The 22,150-nt window shown below is 36.7% G+C and overlaps 1 protein-coding gene across 2 annotated transcripts in view; it reads left to right on the top strand.

The window, feature by feature from the left end:
• The first annotated feature begins 1,259 nt into the window (after positions 1-1,259).
• Positions 1,260-22,150, top strand: part of LOC574877 (alpha-N-acetylgalactosaminide alpha-2,6-sialyltransferase 5) — a 59,267-nt gene continuing 38,376 nt past the window's right edge. Inside the window, exons 1-2 of one of the 2 annotated variants that reach the window (XM_030980811.1) lie at positions 1,260-1,457; positions 15,282-15,399. In XM_030980811.1, coding sequence (XP_030836671.1) covers positions 15,364-15,399 — 36 coding nt within the window. In that variant the 5' untranslated portion in view covers positions 1,260-1,457; positions 15,282-15,363. Of the gene's footprint in view, positions 1,458-15,281; positions 15,400-17,116; positions 18,776-22,150 lie in introns of those variants that run through there. The other variant, XM_011681337.2, reaches the window with a different exon arrangement.

Genomic DNA, 22,150 nt, shown 5'->3' with positions numbered 1-22,150 from the left:
TCGTCACAAAGTTTAAATGACATCAAAATGTGTCTTTTCAATTCAAATTCTGGGCCCCGTCATTACGAGTCTCCTCTCTCTCATGCACATAGTTGCGATTGATATCAATCGTAAATAAGTTACGATTAATCGCAAATGTTTGTAAGGCGGGACCGTGGTGATAAAATAAATAGAAATCATGTTATCTGTTATGTTGGCGATCCAGCCCTTAATTCATCTGCAATGTTTTCGTTTAAATTGGCAAACTTCTGTCTGCTCTTATCAGTATCAATATTGACATCTGTTTAATGACAGACCAAGGTCTACCTTTTGGAAAGCAAACGAGTACTTGAGGTAGAGTCGTCATTAAATCAATATGTAATTCGTGAGTTGTATTAATAAACAGAACGCAGTATTGGCGCGGCTTACAAGTTGCATTTTTACAACGTTACTATGTCGAGATATATTAATCTGATCTCCCGCGTTATTCTCATTTCGAAGAATCGTGGAGTAATTATTAGTAGATCAGAGTTGTACCTATAATCTTGCCAATAGTATTGTGTCAATGGAAAGACGGATATAAAAGGCATCTAACAAGTTTGTTCACCGAATGCATTACAAATTTTCAGTGGCGAAATATTATAGCAATATCAAAAAATTGAGGGGGCTGAGCGAATATTTTCACAAGTTCTATAATAATAGGAACCAAATATCATTCAACCAATCGGTTGAACTGAGCTGAACTAACTTTGACAAATGACAAAAATCAGTGACAAATCTGCTGAATCAGAAGCAAGGATTTCAGTAGCTTGTAACAAAAACTGTCATTTGTCACTGATGGCTTGTGGCGGTCTTGTTCATTTAATTTACAGAGTGCCCCTTCCGTGACCCCACCTCCTCTTCTCCTCCTCTGATAGCGCCTACCACCAGCACCCCACCACCAGCACCCCACCCCTCTGGTATTAATGGACCAATGGATGACATATTGTGCCCTCCAAACCGATTGTAGTTTTCCTCGTGATAAGTTAATCTAAACTTTAGTCACTGTTCTGCATTACTCAATGACAAGTTTCGTGGATCATCGCACCGTGACGACACTGGTGTGTAGTCTTTACCCGGAAGACCGCGTAGGCAGCATCCGTGTTCCCTGTTACCATAGTGCAATCAGTCTTATCGATTACGCACGGATATGGATATAGATGCGAATTCGGGAACCACCCTTATTTGCATATGACCCGAAAAAAGATCGTTGGTCGCGACGCGCACAAATAATACACGCAAAGCACATTCGAATGCGACGAACACACATAGAACGTGCGCATACGTGAAAAACGTGTAAGTCGTAAATGGCCGTTTGGGTCAAGTGAAACGGAAACACCGAAATTCTGGGCGTTGGTGGACATTGAAGATAACCCGTTTTTGCTCCTGTCCACTTGTGATTATTCTTTCGGATTATTCGGATCTTACACGACGATGAGGTGAGAAAATCTACTGTTCATTTTATTTGTGAATTTGATTCAGTAAAAGTCCACGGAATTTGCATCTCAGATCATGCAAGCCGGTCGTGATCAATGCAATGCAATGCCAATGAATGGCTTCACTTGAGAGAAGCCGAGCAACTAAAACTAAAACTTATTCATGCGCCGCCACAGTTCGGGGCGGGTGGGTGGCGGCTAAGCTTCGTTGCTGTATCTGTGCACCAGTGTCTGTCAATGATGCTACAGATTACAAATACAATGCGATAAGGCATTGATAGGGGCCTCACTGGAAAAATGACATGATTAATTTCAAATGAGTCCTAAATTAACTCATGAGAGAATAGTACTAACAAACTTGTTGAGTTGTGTACAACTGGTTTAGACTTCTAGATTCATCATTTCATGTGTGTGACTGTGTGTGTATAATTTAAAAAAACCCAATTCATTTGACAGTAGGGCCGGTGGTCCGAGAATGAGGATCGTCCGCATAAACGAGGATATCCTCGTAAATGTAAATCGTAAATAAGGATGCACTCTGCAGGTTTTGGGTTCCCGAACCGCGCGCTGGCATTACGAAAAACGGATAATAAAATGGATCTAGGCCTACCCCCAGTTCACCGTCTTCCTGAGGATTTATCGCTCATAACGTGAGAGCGTGAAAGTCTCTGTACAAAGTCAACGTAAAATGTATCGAGAAAATCATCGCGGAACCAGTTTTTTTGCATTGCCAACGTGTGGATCGGAAATCAGAATCGTCAGCGAAAATGCGGACATCCTTATTTTTGTGGATGCATCTGTCCGCGTTTACCAAGACGATCGTCGTTTGAGCGGACGATCCATATTCCTGGACCAGCGCCCCTACTGTTGTCTCATTCAGAGATAAGACATTAGTTATTTAGATAATTGGATCAATAGCAAGGCAAAATATTCATACAATCGGCAACACCTAACCATGCTAACACTAACAAGTAACAGTAACAGTAAACAAACTACCGGTACAGTGTACGGTACATTTTTTACTCTAAATTTTGATGACAGCTTCTCTCAAAATGAACGTTTCCAGACTCTGTTCCTTGTTGGTTAATTCATATTTTGTGAGAATGAAAGCAAAAGCAAACGGAAAGAAAGAAGAGGAAGAAGAAAAAAAGGGGAAAAGAAGGAGATCGGGGGGGGGGGGGGGGGGGGGGAGGTCAAAAAAAGACAGCGAAGTTGACCGTTGAGTTTTGTCTATATTTTCTCACCAAACGATTTGCATATTTCTGTAAAGATTCTTAAATTGAAGAAAAACCGGTGAGGGTTTTTTTTGACAGTCAAATGAAAAGTTAGTTGAAGGATACCGTAATGTGATAGTTTATCAATACATACTTTTTTGTTTATTGTGACGAGGAATTTTAGGCAAAATACCTTTTCTCAGCCAGTTTTATTCTAGAGTCTCATAAATACTCATTATATAATTGATTTGATATTGAAAATATAATTTGGAAGAAGTAATTAGAGAGGGAATAATGCTAGGCCCCAAAGGTATGACGGTATCCTAAGAAAAGACTATGGATCGACTATGGAAAACGGTGTGTAACATTCTTATCTCTCTTATTTATATGTTATAGTTTAATGATTTGAGATTTAATGTTTATATTCAGCTTTTTAACATTTCTGTATAATTTGTATTATCACTTTTTTACATTTGCATTTCGCATCCCAGAGAATTACGTACCGAACTTGTCTATATTTTTCTCAAAATGATAGTGAAACTAATCATACATTTTGTGGCCCATGGAATAGCAACAAACTGACTTGTGATAGCGCTTTACAGCAATTAAAAAGATATGACAGGTTCGGAGCAGTGACAACTCACTTGTCGCGAAAGTTGTCGCTCATCTTGGCAAAGACGGCTTTGTGAAACACTTAGCTGACAAGTTGCGTGACAGTGGCGAGAAGTTGTTGATCTTGTAGTTATGACGGTTTCGAGAAACGGCCCCCAGAGTTACAAGTCGTATTGTTTGAAATACATAGTGTCCAAAGTCAAAGTCAAAATATTAGGATTTAGGAATGTTATATTTGACTCATGATTTCCCATATTCTACACAAATTCATTTAAATCAACACCAAATGAACAGCTAAATTCTAGGCTACAAATGTTGCAACCAGGAAATTAATCTCAAAATTCTATGTTGGATTGGCGTGCGCTACAAATGACGAAAAAGCCGTGAAGCAACAAGACCACGATTTGCGTATTAGAGTTTACAAGTGATCTATAAAAAAAAAAGCAATATATCAAAGGTAAGGTATTTGCATAAGGCCATGTAAAAAATTATGAAAAGCACTGCTAAAATGAATCTATTTCTGATTTTAAAAAAAAATGTTGGCGGCCATCTTGAAAAATAGCCCGACTGTGAGGGAAAATATACCGAGCGGCCATTTTGAAAAAAAAAAAAAAAAAAGGGCCTCCTCCTTCCTATTTTTCGAAAAAACAGGACGCTAAACATGTATTTTTTTTTTATTTGGCCTAAATTGCAAATCAAAATATCATACCATCAGTTGGTATCACTTTTTACTTACAATTTTGATAACATGTTTTCTCAAAATAAAGATTCCCACGCCCTTGTTGGTCAGTTTATATTTTTTTCGGAGCAGACCCAAAAGGCTGTGAAATTTGACAATCTTTTGTCAATATTTTCATAATATTTACAGTTTTTCTACACCCCATTTCAAAGTAAATGTTGTCACGAGGTAATTTTATGCCTCTTGAAATCATACAGAGTTTTTGAGATATGGAACTGTCCGCAAATTATGGGCACGCACGAACTATGGTCAAACCACCATACAAGTAAAGTACAATAACTGAAAAATCTGCAATTTATTATTAAATTTAATATTATTCATCAGCACTTTTTAGCAGAGGCAATCAAAATGTATATCATGATTTCAGGAAACAGGTAATAGGGACTACACTGTACGTGTATGAGTGTACATGAACTTGTAACATGTGTGTGCACTATACATGTAGCTTTTTTTAGTGACATGCCACACATTCCTTTCCAACATGTCAAAAGATTTACTTGTTTATTCTGTATGGAAATAGGACGGAAAACGAAAAATAAACTGATGACACGCACAATGTATTATCCGTCACTGCATTCAGCTTTGCATGGCAGAGCAGGGCTATTGTATCTGTGATGTGAAGTGTATCATGGTCTGCCATTTTGACATGGTAGCTGTGGAAACATTGTTGAGGGTTATGATTTATATCAGGCCTTTTGCAAATGATGATCTCCTCTTCCTTTTGCTTCAACATGCACATGTAGTGCTCATCCATTGAGTTTAATTTAAAATTGTGTATTCATCAGGTATTTTACTTTTGTGTTTGTATGTTAATGTAGCCATTGTAGGTAGTCTGTTCTATTGGCTTTGATTTTAAGGTTTCATGAGCTCTGAAATTACATGTAGTCATACATTTATTTGTTAAATCCATACTTTAATATTTACTTACTATAGAAAGCTCTGTGTGGTTAAGTGTTGCCTATTTAAAGTATTTTATGCGCAGAAAGTATGTAATAATGTGTGTAATATGTGATGGAGGCTTAAGCTGCTGCTTTTTCGTCCTGTTGAAAATATTTGTTAGTTCTGCAAAGAAACATATGTCCTACAGAAAGCATTTTGTGAACAAAAAAATGAGATGAAACCTCTCAAATTGTCAACTACAATTACTGGGATCAGTATTTTATATACATTTTAAATGCCTATAGATGGAAATTTCAGAACCATGTTTACCACTTACATGTAGAAACAAAGCACAAACAAAACTCTTCAAAAATATAGTCTTTTCTTAGATCTGCATGTAATGTACACAGCTTTCTAGTTTCTATTTCTATGTTTCTACAGTATGCAATATGCAGGTAAATTGCAGTATGAAATATCAAGAATAAAATGTATGACCGCATGTGATTTCAGAACTGTACAGATATAGGGAAATGAAACCTAGCATTTTAAAACAAAAGAAAATGACATTGAATTTATGAAAGGACAATATTTATTTCATCTGAAGAATGTAATCAATCATCGATAGCCACTCATGTGAAATTCAATATTCCAAGGTCATCTTGCATCTTTGGTGTTGGTCGATATCATCCTAGATTACATCCTTTGGAATTGGCAGTCAGCAACTCTACCCTTTTTCAGGAAGTCAACTTGTATATTGGTACATGTACCAGTACCTGTAGTTGACAAAAGCAATAAAAGACACCAGTTTAATCCTCAACATATTATTTGCTGGTTTACATGTATTGTATGTACTATGTAGTTTATTGCAAAGTTATATTATGCTGAACATTGCTAATGTTGTTGATGGCAAACAGTGAGTCATTTGGAGCCATTTCGTCAAGAGGGTTGGGTGGTGCTATAAAAGGCAAACCTTAGGTAGTAGGTACAAAGGTTTATGATTAGAATCATTTATTTTAGAAAAGGAAACTTCCTGTAAGGATAAATATGCCTTCAATGTATTTTTTAAACCGTGTTAAAGATCTGCATAGAACACATGGGGCAGTGATCTTGTTTGTTTGCTTAAGATATCACACTGTTTGTATGAATGTCATGGTACCAGGTAGATCCCTTCAGTAGGCATTTGAAGAGCGTTTGTCACACACCCTCTCGGAGGAGGTCTTAAATGCTACTCAAACAAAAGTTTTTGTATGAAGCCGTTAAATTGCCCTAGGGCCTAGGCAGGCAATGTTGAAAGCTTGTTGCAAAAGGTGAACATGATGTCCTATACTGTACTTACTCCATACGTGTAGGATACTTGTTGTAGATGTTTTATTATTTTCTAAAATTCCAGTTAAGAAATTTTAGAACACCTGTCATTGTATTGCAAAATGGCCTGTAATCAGGATGATTTTCCATTAAGATTCAGTACATGTACATGTAGACCTGTAAAAGATTTATTTATTTTTATTTATTTATTTAGAATATTCAAGCCGCCCTTTCAATTCAAGCAGCCATTTCAATTCAAGCAGGATGAAAAAATCAGGCTGAAAAACTGATGTTGGAATAATAAAACGGCTTTCTAAAAAATCTTCTTTACTACATTCCGATAGTTTTCTAAAGACAAAATAAATATTTTTCGCTTATTCTAAATACCGCATGCTTCTTTAAAAAGCTGATATTTACTTGTGTAACTGCTAATGAGGACGCAAACGCATTGGTCTTAACTGAAAGCTAACTGAAACATTTGTATCTTTATTTGAATACCGTCAGAATTTCTCATTCGGGTTGTTCCGTGAAAACTGTAATTGATAAATCCTAAATGAGAGCATCATAAATACATGGAAAAAAGTCAAACCTGTCTTAACGCTTATCCTACAGATTATTATATCCAACTTATTACAGAATATCCATCATTATTTCCACAAATGATTAGTCTTTCAATACAGTAATTCACCTTCATATCAATCATAATGCCATCACCCTACAATGTATATCCCTTTCGCTTTAGCATCAAATCAATTGAATGGTCAATATTCCAGACCATATAAATAAAGTCTTTGAATTATCAGGTAAACAAATAATTCCTAGTCTGTTCATCTAAATTCCACTACACTACACTGTAGCTTTAAACATCCTTTAAACATCCTTTAAACATCCTTTAAACATCCTTTAAACATCATGAACTTGTCATAGTTGACTGTGTATACAATCTAAAACTGACTTAAAATTAGGAGCTGTCTGATTAGCTGACTTTTACTCAGTGAAAGCATGGTAGGTTCATGGTCAAAGTACTACAAAAGTGCTATTTTCACCAACTTATTTATCTGACTTTGGGTACGTTTATGCTCAGTTTTGAAGGTACATGTAGAATGAGCGATTTGAAACGCTCATCGTAAATGCTCATCGTAATCGCAGTTCCACGGTGTACTGTTTATGCTCACTTCTCTGGTTCCTCCAGGCATGATTCTGGCTCAGAGCCAGAATCATGCCTGGAGGAGCCAGAGAAGTGCAGTGCAGAGTCTGCAGCTTGATTCGCACACCTGCACTGCGCGCATGCTACGTTGACCCCATTTAAACGCGTTTACAAATGATTTTGCGTCTATGCTTCCCCAGAATCGCCGATCGTAAACGCACCTTTTTGTGAGTTTACGATCAGCGATTATGAACGCCGTTTTTCGGTGGTTCTACAAAAAGGAGAAAGGAGGCAACCGTGTTTTGAACTAGATGCCTCATTCTTGCCAGAAAAAGTTTAGCATAAACGTACCCTTCAACATTCTATTTTTCTGAACTGGCACACAACCTATAAAAGAATACATTCCAACCTAAACTTTGACCCGAGCCCAATCACACAGTCACTTTACCCACCTGCACAGCTAGACCACTACATGTATAGTAATGCAAATGAATCAATAAAGCAACTAACCTTTGCTTACTTTGTCAACCCTCCTGTTTGATGTTTTCGATTAGTTACAGCCACTTTACTTACTTTCTTACTTACTTACTTTATTCTACATATATTCTTTTGTCATGTGTAAATTTGCATTGTTTGTTATATATTTGTAAAAATGCAAAAGAAAAAGAAAATCAAACAGAAATAAATAAATCAAATCAAATCAAATCAAACCTCTTTGCCTCCTTATAATGCTCAAAGGGAATCACAAAAAACCCAGGATGTACATGTACTATTGTACTGGTTATTTAAAGCTATTCTGATACTCATTATCAGTCAAATATCTTGTCTTTTTTGGAGTTACCGGTACTTGAATTGGCCACTAGACGGCGCTATCAACTTTGGAAGAAAACTTATGAAACAATTACTGGTACTTCCAGTCTTGACTACTGGTAACTGAATGACAAGGGCCAATCTTCTTAGCAGTTTGACACTTAAAATCAACATTCACAACACTTGGTAATCACAACAAGTTTCGGTACTAATCGCTGTTACATGGCAAGTTCGGAGAGTCGCAGAAGGAATGCGCATAACATTTCATAAGCTGTTATGCGTGCCGAAACAAACTCAAACAAATATATGTGATCGTACCAAGATATCAACAAACTTTGAAAAAAACATAGGAAGAGACAATTACCGTTGGCAGATACATAACTTGGACAAAGAATTCAATAGTAGTCCAAGAAATGCTACAGAAATGGCGATATTTGAGGAGTTTCTAGGTAAATTGATTGAAATGGGCCTGCTGCACATTTATTGTTTGTGCTAATCACTATGCGTGTATCTATCATTTTACTGCTATAATGTTTTTACCGCAGAGGGCAGAAGAGTGGATTCTCGCTATAGTGATCAATTAAACAGTACACGTGCAAAACTGCACGTTTAATCCATCCAAACTGAGATATTATTTTTCAAAGGTCACGTCAACAGTATACATGCAGCACTCATAAATTGATAAGTTTGTTTGCATTAATCTGATATTTGTATTACATGTATGCTCGCTACATGCAATTCAACGAACTTTGAAGGATTGATTGAAGGATTTTATTGATAATTATCCATTCTCGCAGTCCAAAGACTGAATTGCAATGGTTACAACAGTTTACAATGTATATACATGATAAAAGCAATTATACAATAATATATTAAAACAGGCTAGGCAATCAACATGGAAATTCAAATAAAAGTGATCGACTGACAATTATTATGGCAACTATCATTAATTTCAATTAATAAGCAAGACAATCTTAACTGAAACATTCTAAAAACAAACTATTGAAATTAATCATTAAAACCATAAATTACGAATTTGGCATGCCAAAGGGTTGATTTTGTGTCATTGGTAAAACATATCGGAAATATTGGAATTAAATTTCATGATGGATTAAGAAATAAAGTGAATTACATTGAAAATTCGCGAAGAATATTGAAATTTGTTGATAATCTAAAAAATTTAAAATACACATATTGCACTGGCTAAATACTAGGTGATCGGTGTGATTTCATTCATATTCAAGTATTGCTCGTCCTTTAAAATTCAATGCTATTAATATAAATTTTAATTCACAATTAAATATGAAATAATTGAAAATTGATTAAAACATTTCAATGATTAAATACCTATTGCACAATTACTGGCAAATACTTCCCACAAGAAGTGCATTACACTCTATATTACAGCAGAGTGAGTATCAGACATACAAAATTATTGACACTAGACATGTACATGTTCATGTATTGTTCAAACGAACCACACACTTAGTTTATATCTTACGTTTTCAACTCAAATCTACAGGTAGACAATCTTCGTTCCCTGGACATCAAGACACGTCCCATTATAAATGAATTGAAAGGCTTCCCGTTGCTTTTAGGTAGATTCCTGCTCTATCTTATGAGTTTGTTGGAATGGAATTGATTGCCTAAGACAGCATTTAGCTACGGTACATGTAGCTTATTTGTAATACAGAATGCCAGTTTAGTGGAGAAAATAGACATGGGCTTAGGGGGGATTGTTCCTATTTAAAAGTAAACTCTTGAACTCTAATGGTATTTTTCTGTCCTCGTGTACATGTACATGTACCAGGTGTGCGAAGGAGAATAGAATAGGTCTCCAATTCATACACTTCTGTAGTCTGGGTCTGTTTACAGGTGACAACTTCCTTTTTAACACTTGCTTCCTCCATTGTCCTCTTTTAGCTCTTTCATCATGTAGAGCTGCACAATGCGCAGATCAATGAATTTTCTTGGTCTCCCCGATTCTTAGTGCACACCGTATGTTGATCTACAGGGTATGCACTTCATATGTACAGGCCAACATGTACATCGTTATTTAAATTTCAAAGAATACAAATTCTCCCCTTCAATTACACTATCGCACTATGATCTTTATTAACCTGCTTCCAAAGGGCTTTGGGAAGTATGACTTATAAAAATGTAGAAGTAACAGTTTTTAATTCCACCTACAATATGGAGATGTACTGTAAGTACATGTAGAATGTAACCCGGTGAGATAAATACCAACAGACTTCGTACAGATCTGTTGTGTCTTCTTGATTTTACTTGTCATGTTTATACAAGACTATATTGTAGAGTAAAGCGAGTCAGCTGGACAGGGCTACAAACCAATTACTGACCTACATTCTTGGCTGGGGTCAGGTGATGATGTGTACGTCTATTGGCACTATACCCTGTATGTCTCACACAAAATGTACATTTCACACATGGAATAGATTGAGGGGTATACATAATGCAACAGTTAGCGGGGTTACTCGTTTTGAAGGGTTCATTTCTGCAATTTTTGTTATGGTTCTTTCTAACCTCTGACGAAATGCTGGAATGTGAGATAAACTTGCATTGCAGTGTAAATGCTGCTATAGATACACCCCCCCCCCCCCCCCCCCCCCCCCCCTTGTTTTGATACATGTTTCATACTTTTGGCCTGTGTACATGTACTGTGCATGCATGCCTGGTCTGTGTATAATCATTAGAAGGCCATGTACACAGACTGCAGGTTTTTCGCTAGGATTTCGGAATTGGGTGTCCTAATTAAAAAATTGACGGCTGCCTGCAGCTCTAATGACCTTCCTCCAACGAAACACACGTAATGTACATGGAGGGGTTTCGAAAAGGAGGTTCATGAAATGATGTGGATTAAACAAATATTGTCATTGTGTATGCTGTGAGGTGTTTGCATTTAGAAACGGCTTGCCCACACACCCTCCTGGCTAAACTTTAAAAGCCTGCAGATACATGTACATGTACATGTGTGAAAATAAGAACAATGTAGGTCTACTGCATTCTACCCATGTACATTCACTAGTACACTTACAATGCAATACAAATTATTGATTATCCAAACAAATAGAATCATTCTCAATTTGTAAGAGTTTGCCTCATTCTTTGCAATTTTTTTTTTGTGTGGGGGTGTGTGTGGGTGTAGGGAGGGGGTGGGGTCGAAAGGGATGCAGAATTGAATGCAATACAATGTAGATTATGTACATTGTAGCAGCCTCTTGTAACACAAACGTGTACACCTCATTACATCCTCCTCAGATTGACATTGTTGTACTTCAATACCAATATAAGGGGAATTGATTTCTGGTGTATCAGAACAGACATACATGTACATGAAATGAAGAACGTCGTCTACAATGTACATTTTATTATGTACAGATGTACTGTATGTAAGTACATATAGGCCCTTGTCCTTGCACACAGATCTTGCTATTAATTAAAAAATATTACTAGAAATCCATGTCGTTTCTTTGCTTCCCTGCTGTAATGGGAATATATTGATTTCTTTGTTTGGTAAATGTCAGCAATGAAAACAAACTGTTAATCATAATACTGTATGTGTATACATTGCACATGTTCATGTACCTGTACATGGTGTATATTAAACTGTGTATACTGTAGAGTCTTGCCTTATTTGAATCCAGTTTACCAATTTTCATCTGCTACATGCATGTTGTACAGTTTTTGTATGTAGCTTTCTACCTCAAGTCACTAGCTCATAAGGGTCTACATTTTAGAGATTTTGGAAAATGAATACAACTAGAGAAGATGCAATGCAAAATCAGAAGATGTTGTCGGTTGCAAACAACCGATATATCCCTGATATATATGTGTCCATACAGTACTATAATACCTTATACAGTGTACATGTAAAGTGTATGTTGATGGGGCTTTCACACAATTTATTCTCCATTTGTACAAGAAATGGATATTATAAAAGCCAACATGAAAATTTGCTTTCTTACGAGGGGAACTTTTTCTGACCTGTACTACATTCAATTCAATTCAATTCAATTCAATTCTCATTAATTTCATTCTAGGTTAAAAATTTACATTGATAAAAAAAAAGATACAAAATAGTTCATAAACAAATTTAGAAAAAGGAATTGGGGAACTATATGTATTCATTTATTGTATTTTTATCATATACATCTGGGCCCCTACATGAACATGGACATATTTGTTTCTTTTGTGCAAGTAGCCTCTCCACTCGTAGAACGCAGGAAAAATAATGCAAAACATCTTAGCACGTTTCTCCCCTTTGGAAGCCTAAAAGCACCATGAATATTGCATGGCCCGTGGGGGTACTTGAGGTGCACCGTGTTTGAGTGTGGCATTTAGCAGTGTGGATCCACGTTACAAACTTGAATAGAGAGAGAGATTGGACTGCAACTATATGTACTTACTGTAGGCCTACCAAGGGTGGACGACTGTACATGTGCAATGAATGAACATCTATAATGTGTGTATTATCATATTATGCAAGGACCTTATGTTCCAATTTTACTCCGATTACTGTGGACAACCTTCATTTAGTAGTCCTGTAGTCCATTTGTTCAAAATTGCATTGTGATTTGGGGTCGAACAATATATTTGTAACTTATTTAAATTTTAATAACCCAATAAACCCTATAGAGGGTTCAAAAGATTCTTCAATACAACATTAAAACATATTCATAACTTAGGAGTTATTCATGTACATGTAGATGTTATACCGCATTTTGTAACATACTCATGCACATGCACATGTACTTGTTGTATGTGTGTACATTTTTATGAAGTATGTACACATCGTGTGCATCCTTTATCAGATGTTTATTTCATTATCATTCCATTCCTAATGTAAGGCTTTCATCATCGCTTCAATAGGCTTTAAAAAGTAATGTATCGTAATGGAGATGAAACACAAGTTAATGTAATAACACCCACTCTCTCTTGTACCAAAGCACTATCGTAATCTTGAAACAAATACAGTGTATGATGTGTTAACTGATCCATACAAATGTAAAATGGAATAGAACTGCAATCTGTTAAAAGCTCTGGCATGCTTTCCGCAATGTGTTGGTAATGTCTTCTATTCAATTTGATTAGATTAATAATCATGCAGACTGCAGAGCCTCACGAGGAGAGCGGGCTCGGCATCTCACATTTCAGTGTGACTCATGGGGACTGGTGGGTGATCGCAGAACAAGCGCCAGAGATGCTGTTTTCACCCCTCTCGCAAAACATGTGTCTTTGACATCTTGCCTTTGGGTGTACAGTATATTCGGAGGGGTTCAATCCTGCGTGAGGTGGCACATAAATTACCATCATAAAACACACCACATTGTAGTCTGTCCGTCTCTCTTTCTCTCTCTTTCTCTCGCTCTCTCTCTCCCTTTCTCTCTCTCTTTCTCTCTTTTTGTTTCTCTCTTTTTCTCCCATTCACCCTCTCTCTCTCTTTCTCTTTTTCTTTCTCTCTCTCCCTCTCTCTCTCCTTTTTCTCTCTCCTTTTTCTCTCTCATTCACTCTCTCTCTCTCTCTTTTTCTCTCTCATTCATTCACTCTCTCTCTCTCTCTCTCTCTCTCTCTCTCTCTCTCTCTCTCACTTATCACATTGTCCAGTCCAGTGCGAGGGATGATCATTTCATTTCTCGCAGGCACTAGTACATGTACATGTAGTTTTTAGTCACCTAAGAAATTTGCCTGTTAAACCCCAGGTGCTTACTCATCATGTAATGCTGGAAGGGACACTTGCTCTTTTGGCTACCTTTTTAAGGCTTTCAGTCTCGCCAGAGAATCTTCATGTATTTCACTGTTTTAAAGGTAAAGACCAGTTATGGTCATGCGATTGCATTGTGAAAGAAACGTTGTGGAATCGATCAGAAAAGGTTGATCATCTAGCATCTAGCATCTGCAAGGTTCTGGAATCATCAAAATGATAACAAATTTGGCCCATTCTTCGTAAAGTTACAAGCACTATACACAGAAAGATGTATATGGGACTACCCTATATCTCTCACAGACCATGAGAGAAACAAATTTACCAAATATATGAATTAGTAAGCGGTTTCCCGGCAAATTTGTTATCATCATGTATTAGTCAAAACATATTCTTTCACATGATTGGTAATGAGAGCTTCCATTTCATTTTTTGAAATTGGGGCGTTTCCAATACTGGTCTTTACCTTTAACAAGGGCTTTGTTTTACTACATTGTATATTGAAAATTCAAAGGAGGCGCGATAGCTCAGTCGGTAGAGCGGTGGTCTCGTAATTCGGTGACCCGAGTTCGAAACCAAGGCGATGCGGTAGTGCCCTTGGGTAAGGTATTAATCCTCATTACCAGGTCCCTCGGAGAGGACTTAAAGCCATCGGTCGTCTGGTTGCTTACTTACAAGCATTTATGCTTTCGTAACAGTCGGGTAAAATAACCACCACCACCATTCAATACATGTTCATGTACATTCTTGGTCTTGTGGAACAAGAATGTCAGGAGCAGACATGCTGGTATTTAAGTTGTAATTTAACTCTTATAAAAAGGACCACAAACCTACTTTAATTGTAATAACGACAACATACATGTACAGTATAAGGTCAACAAAAAAAAAGGGGGGGGGGTTTACCTGTTGCAGTTTTGATTCTGCATTGTACATGATAGTTATTGAGAAGACAATAATGTGATTACTCAATTTGTCAAAGTGATTTTCTCCAGATTGCAGATTTATAAGGAAATGTTTTGCATTATCTGCCGTATCATATGCCTGACCTTATTCAACCCACATCCTATGACCTGTGTCACATGTACATCATTTACATGTATAGGCTCTATCCTCGTGAAATAATTTCCCTTTCATATTGTGTTTTTCCCATTGTTTTATTTGTTTGTTAGTTATAATCATGTACATGTATGTATTGTTCAATTTGGGGTCAACAAACTATAAGACTATTTGCTCTTTTAGTCTCGTAATTTGTTTTTCTCTAATTGCTCTGTATTGATTTCTATTGATATTACCCTGTTTATATTTCATGTACCGATATCTTGTTTTTATTGAGAATGAAATAAAGACTGAACTGAACTCTCTAACTCTCTATTCAATCTCTCAAATGTTTGCATTGCAGGATTCTAGTCACATGACAACGTTGGCAGAGTAGAGGACAGCCCCCATGGAGGCCGATAGCTTCTAGGGAGTTTCACCAAGCTATGGATCATCTGAGATACAAATTACACAAGTGTCTGGTAAGGAAGACTAATTGTATTTGATCAAGTTCTTTTCTTAGATACAAATTACACAAGTGTCTGGTAAGGAAGACTAATGTCATTCAAGTTCTTTTCTTAGATACAAATTACACAAGTGTCTGGTAAGGAAGACTAATGCCATTCAAGTTCTTTACAAGCACATAATTATTTGAGCCCAATATGTTTCGCTTTTTATAGTGAGTAACACATGAAGAAGAAGAGTGAGAAAGAAAAAAAAAAGGAAAAAAAAAAAAAAAAAATTAGAAGAGAGAACTGCCTATATTAACATTTAGAATCTTCATGTATATAATCTGTTTTTTATTGGTGTTCGGACAAAATTTTGAAGAAACGTGGTGGAGAGGACTAGCCTATTGGTGGACGTCAGAGGGCCTAGGCTCAGCATTAGGCTGAGTTGAGAAGCTTGACACAATGTACCGTGTCCGAGCTGGTCCTTGGGCGTCCTATATAGCCAATAAGCCTTTTGCTCGCCAACCACTGAATTCTTCAACATTAAACAAAAGTTTAGCTTTTAAAAATCCAATCTATCCAAATCTATATATCAAAAAAAGTAAATCTAATTTTAAAGGAATAAAAATCCTAAGAGAAGAGGTGTAAATATTCACTTCTGAATGACAAATGCCTATAAACTAAAACAACAACAACTTTACTGTGTACTGTACATGCCTTATTTAATATGCACTTTTATAATGTTGTTTTTTTTGTAAAATTTGTAATTGTACAGATTGAAGGGTTTTTACAGTATGCCTTTGAAGAAGCAGTCTGAAAAAAGATGTTGGAAGGGAATTTTTTAGGGGAATTACCTACTTTTCAAACGAATAGTGTGGAAATCACACTTCAGTGCCTTTTTTGTGTGTGAAGTTTGTTCACCTCGTAGACGTCAGTAACTTGAGGCTTTTTTTTATGTATCCAGTAACTTTATGGAGTTGTTGTCCATATTGTATTTGCACTTGGGTTGGAATATAGACTTAATAGGGGGGGGGGGGGTCCGCAATGAAATTCTGAGAGTGATGGAATATACAGTATATACATGTACCCTACATGTACAGTGTATGTGAAATTTGAAATTTTTGGAGTTCAGAGTTAGATTAGGGGCACTAGTGCTGAGCTCTTGAATATGACATCTCATTCTCAAGGCATTGGTTAAAGTTTAACCTTGACCAATTAGGAGTAGATCACTTCCCTAACAAAAAGTACAACATTTGATGAGTATTTTGTTTGTACAACACCTTTATCAAATGTACTTGAAGCCCTGAGTTTGTTTTTGACCTTGTTTTATCTTGATGTCATAAAGCCTTGTACAGTAGTGGACATATTTGCATAACTGGAAGCCAAGGTTTGGAAAAATACTGAAGGGTCCACAACTATTGAATCAGTACTGTACCTGTACATAAACATTTTAGTCCTCATTTTATTCAGTGCAGGTACATGTAATGTACATGTAATGTACGTCTAGTGTCAACTTTATTAAGTCAGTTGCATTAAGTTCTTTATCGAATTAACAGTTTGGAGGAAATATGGTTCAACAGGTATGTTTCTTTCCTTGTTTATATTCTTGTTCATTTATCTGTGAAGAATTTGCAGGAAGTCTGTATGCCTCTACCTAGCCGTCTGCACTTTCCATTTTTTGTATGTTGATTATTTTCTTTTAAATACTGGTCTGGAAATATATAAAAGTTTTAGTAGAGATATTGGATTTGTTGAAATATACATGTACGGTATGTCTTTTCTTCAACATCATTTAGTCTATTCAAGACCACCAAAGTGTTATTATGTTTCTGAATTTGTCTGCTGATGGGCACTCTACTCTTGGGCACTTACCGGTACATGTACATGCATGTAGCCTCCTCCCCCCCAAAGAAAGGGAAATTTATTGGACCTTTTTTTTTTCATTGATAAAACTGAGCCAGCATTCCCTCTTATGGAAAATGTGTACCTGTATGGATGACTCTAAAATAGCACACCTTCCTCAACCGATACCATCACTTACAAATGGAGCATGGATGTTTATGGTATCAGAGTTCATCATGAAAATTATGAGATGGTTGCGGGTGAGCTCACACACATTGTAATTTAATTGAGGATCTGTTGCACGTGTGTGGGTGCACACCAGTATATACGCACACTCCACTTCTCTCACTCTCCCATCCATCTGATTGGTGGGTCCCTTGCCTCTAATCTTGGTACACCCAATACCACGTATGGTACATCAGCTGAATAATAGTGTTGATATTAGCGGCCTCTCATGCAAAATTTCACACAATGCTGCCTTGGTCCCCCCACATGCTACTATACAAGCCTCCTGCATTTTACTTCCTTCTAGCCGGTAGAAACAAAAGGGAAAGCAGCGTTTCATTTTCAGTAGGAGAGCCGTCCTCACTCTGGATCATGATGTGGAATACTACAGGACGCTTTTAATGTGCCGTCATCATTTTTACATGACTCGCTATCATTTCCTCCATTTTTGTTTCCATGGATCTATATTTGCAGATGGTTAATGATTGATAAACGAGTATCTCATGCATTGTTGGAACATGGACACACTAAAAGTGGGAGGTCCATGGGTGGAACATTCAAGACAAGTAGCAAAGCTAAATATTAATCAGTTGGACTTCTGATCAGCAGTCAAACCATCAAGTTCTGAGAGAAATCTGGGTGTACGGCTTGATTCTCGTTTAAACATGGAGAAGTGTGTACATGGATGTGTATCCAACGCCTACATATCTGCCTTTTGTACAATCTCCGTTACATTCATAGATACTTGGACCGGAAAACTTATGTTGAAGATGCACCTGTTTTTAGGAGCTTTTGAATAGCTGTTGATTGTGTGTCTGTCAAGTACCACTGTTAGGAGTTTTGTTATCACGTCGCAATAGAGTATATTTACATAGTACCTGCTCTATATAAATTGATCTAATTAATATTATTATGAAACAGCTTCCATGTTTTTCGGATATAGCAACCTGTTTGATTTGTCATGGTTCATCGCTATGCTTTTGTCACCTATGCTCTTTTTAGTCAACTTTCGTTACCTCCCCCAAACACCGGTCATTCGCCTGAAATCTATGAGAACTTGCTCTAATGTTGAAAAGCAGGAAATGGATAGAACGACCCCAGAAATAAAAATTAAGTTCTGATATTAACGTTCAAGTGCCTCGGTGGATAACCATCATTGGTAGCGTACAGTAGCAGCGTCTGCAGTAGGTACGGTCCAATCGAAGCGCTGAAATTGCGCTGTTGCACCTTAGGCCACAGAGACATGGAAACCGAAAATGCTGCTGCTGCTGAGAGAGTCTTAAAGACGCATGATTCCTCAGATGTTCTTTCTCCTGTCTCCAAGTTAATGCAAATACTGCAAGTAAGTCAATATATACCTCTACAAAGACTGTTTAATAGGAGCCTGTGTCTACATGGTCCATTGAAATTGTATGTTTGTATGAGAATTGCCCTTTTCACTGTGTAAATTGGTGTGACAAAACTTAATTGGAAACCATATAATAATGATGATTGATGTAGTATAGGTAACCGTCTTGCTGGTTGTCATAGTTCATTTTTCAGATGCAAAGTACCCGATACATGCACTTTCATATTATCTAATTAGTGCGTAGAGAAAAATTTATAACAAGCGTTGTTTGAGTGTTACAGTAACTGTGGTTATTAATCACCATGATTATGTAGTTCCTTGTTGATGAACTTGAACAACAATATCATTAATATAGGCCTGGAATTGCCCATTTATCATTTTTATCAATAGTTAGTTTCCATTCCAAAAAAGTCATCTGGAGCTATTAAAAAAACATTGAAGGGGGCAGAGTTTGGTCTTTGCCGTCATCAGAATGAGTGCAGTAGATTTCGCTCCATAGGCCTTTTAGAACTTGCAGTAGCTCCTTATATGTAGCTTTCCACCTTGAGATTGTATTCTAAATTTTTTGTTTCTTTGTTTTTTGTTTCTTTCTTTATTCATCTATTTTTAGAACTGAATGCACACCGTAGTTCCGTTGGGAGAAAATAATGATATCCTGCACTCATAATTGTTGTGTAAAAGTTATTTAAACAAAAATTGGGGTCTTCAAAACTGAACAAAGAAAAAAAAACAGCAACATAAAAAAATATAAAATGAAAGGGAATGACTTAATTAATCACAAGTCATTTACATGTACACCTTCCCTCATAGATTATATAGCCTAGACTTTTCATTCATTTTGAACTCGTTTTCTTTTCTGCCATAACTTAGCCCGCATTTTCTGTTTTAAATATCCTCTCTGCATTAGGCAGTTGATTTGTGTGTAAAGGGTTGTTTATCATGCAGTCCTAGACTTGTAATTCTTGAACAAATATTAGGCTGACATGGTGTGGGTTTAGGACCTAATCTTTGGCAGTTAATAGTGATAAGAACTAATCAGGGGATTATTTTTTAAAGAGGTGTGTAATGTATTGTCTGTACTGGTCACTAGTGGTTTGTGTAGGACGTAATCATGATAAGGTACATGTATGTACAGTTGTAGAAGCCCCCCTTTACACCAGAGGAAAATCATTCATAAACTTCTACATCTAGATAATGACTGTATAGTGAACAAGGTGTACATGTTATAAAAGGATGTGTGCAGTTGTACATGTTTATGTACAGTTTGCATAATTTACAATGTGCCTTACATGAAGATCATGTTCACCTCTTGCAACAAGCTTCCAACATTTAAAGCCTGGGGCAGTTTAAGGGATTCGTACAAAAACTTTTGCTTGAGTAGCATTTAAGACCTCCTGCGAGAGACTGTGCTACAAAGGCTATTCAAATCACCTACTGAAGGGATTTTGCTGGTACCATGACAATTATGAATACAAACAGTTTGATATATAAGCAAACAAACGAGATGTCTGCCCCATGTGTTTGTTCTTACACCGTTTAAAAAATACGTTGAAGGCATTTATCCGTTAAAGAAGTTTCCTCTCCTAAAATAAATGATGATTCTAGTCGTAAACCTTTTTGCCAAAGGTTTACCTTCTATAGCACCACCCAACCCTATTGACAAAATGTCTCCAAAATTGGGCACTCGCTGTTTGGCACTCACTGCACTGTTTGCCAACTACATGTACATGTACCAGCATTTGCAATGTTCAGCAAATATGTAACTTTGCAATTTATGAACTACATGCAGTACATGTACATGTGCACATGTAATATGTTTAATAATGGTCATACAGTGTATGTGCAGTCTATCTATGGCATTCCCTGGTGAGTTAAAGGTAAAGACCAGTTATGGTCATGCGATTGCATTGTGAAAGAAACGTTGTGGAATCGATCAGAAAAGGTTGATCATCTAGCATCTAGCATCTGCAAGGTTCTGGAATCATCAAAATGATAAGAAATTTGGCCCATTCTTCGTAAAGTTACAAGCACTATACACAGAAAGATGTATATGGGACTACCCTATATCTCTCACAGACCATGAGAGAAACAAATTTACCAAATATATGAATTAGTAGGCGGTTTCCCGGCAAATTTTTTATCATCATGTATTAGTCAAAACATATTCTTTCACATGATTGGTAATGAGAGCTTCCATTTCATTTTTTGAAATTGGGGCGTTTCCAATACTGGTCTTTACCTTTAACCATGATTTTATATGAAGTTATCTTCTCTTCTTGTGTGAAAGAGGGTGCGTTTATTGACCAAATTTTTGCCTAGAATCAGGTTTCTCAAACGTCTTTCAGGCAAATTTTGAAGGTGATAAACGCAAAGCCTTTTTTAAACGTCTTTAGATATGGGCATATCTAAAGACGCAAAAAGGTGTGTTTTGAATGTGACATACAGCCAGAATCACGTTTCTGAGAGATGATAAACGCAAAGCTGTTTTGAACCCCACATACAAAACGGACCTTCCCAGGTTAATTTCCGGTTCGGTTTGATATGTACATATCTAGTGGCAAGACATGATAAACACAACCAGAGACATTGTTATCCTCGTCTGAACAAGGAAATAGATCCTATTTATTTTACTTCCAGTTCGGAGAAGTACTTAATACATGATTATGTAGGCCACATATTTGTATTAGATTTCCTATAGGTCGTTTTAACAGAAACATGTTGGAATATATTTGCAAGTTTCAGTTCGCACACTTTGTAATGTGTTACAATAGCATCGGATGTGATCAACAGGTGCATTTGTCTTTTATGAGTGCATTCAGTTGCACCACTCCTAACCTGCAATTTCTAATTTGATGATCTTGTTTAAAGGTAAAGGTCAATTTTGGAAACGCCCCCCTCTCAAAAAATGAAATGGAAGCTCTTATTACCAATCATGTGAAAGAATATGTTTTGACTAATACGTAATGATACAATTTTGCTGAGAAAATACCTACTAACTGTTATATTTGGTAAATTATTATATCTATTTGGACCTATCAAATGAGTGTTGGATCACCTTTTAAATTCAGTTGCCCTAAAGAATTAATTACCCCCCCCCCTCCTCCCCTTTCAAGTACCAGTATTAACTGAATACAGCTTGCATGCTGAGCAGAGCCTATACTTGCATGTTAAATGTTTCATTCAAATATTCCCTACAAATGCAAATGCTAAAGGGAACAGGCTCGTGTGGAGCTACGGAACAATAGCAGAAAGCGCCATGCATTATTGATTTCCTATTGATTGTTTGAATCCCTCGTCCACATATTTACAATAACAGTATATTTCTATTTAGCAACACTATGGGCGATTTGATTCAAGCTAGATATAAAC

Source organism: Strongylocentrotus purpuratus, unplaced genomic scaffold, assembly GCF_000002235.5.
Source record: "Strongylocentrotus purpuratus isolate Spur 01 unplaced genomic scaffold, Spur_5.0 spur5_scaffold_11, whole genome shotgun sequence".
NCBI lineage: Eukaryota > Metazoa > Echinodermata > Echinoidea > Camarodonta > Strongylocentrotidae > Strongylocentrotus > Strongylocentrotus purpuratus.
This window is presented reverse-complemented; position numbering and strand designations above follow the sequence as displayed.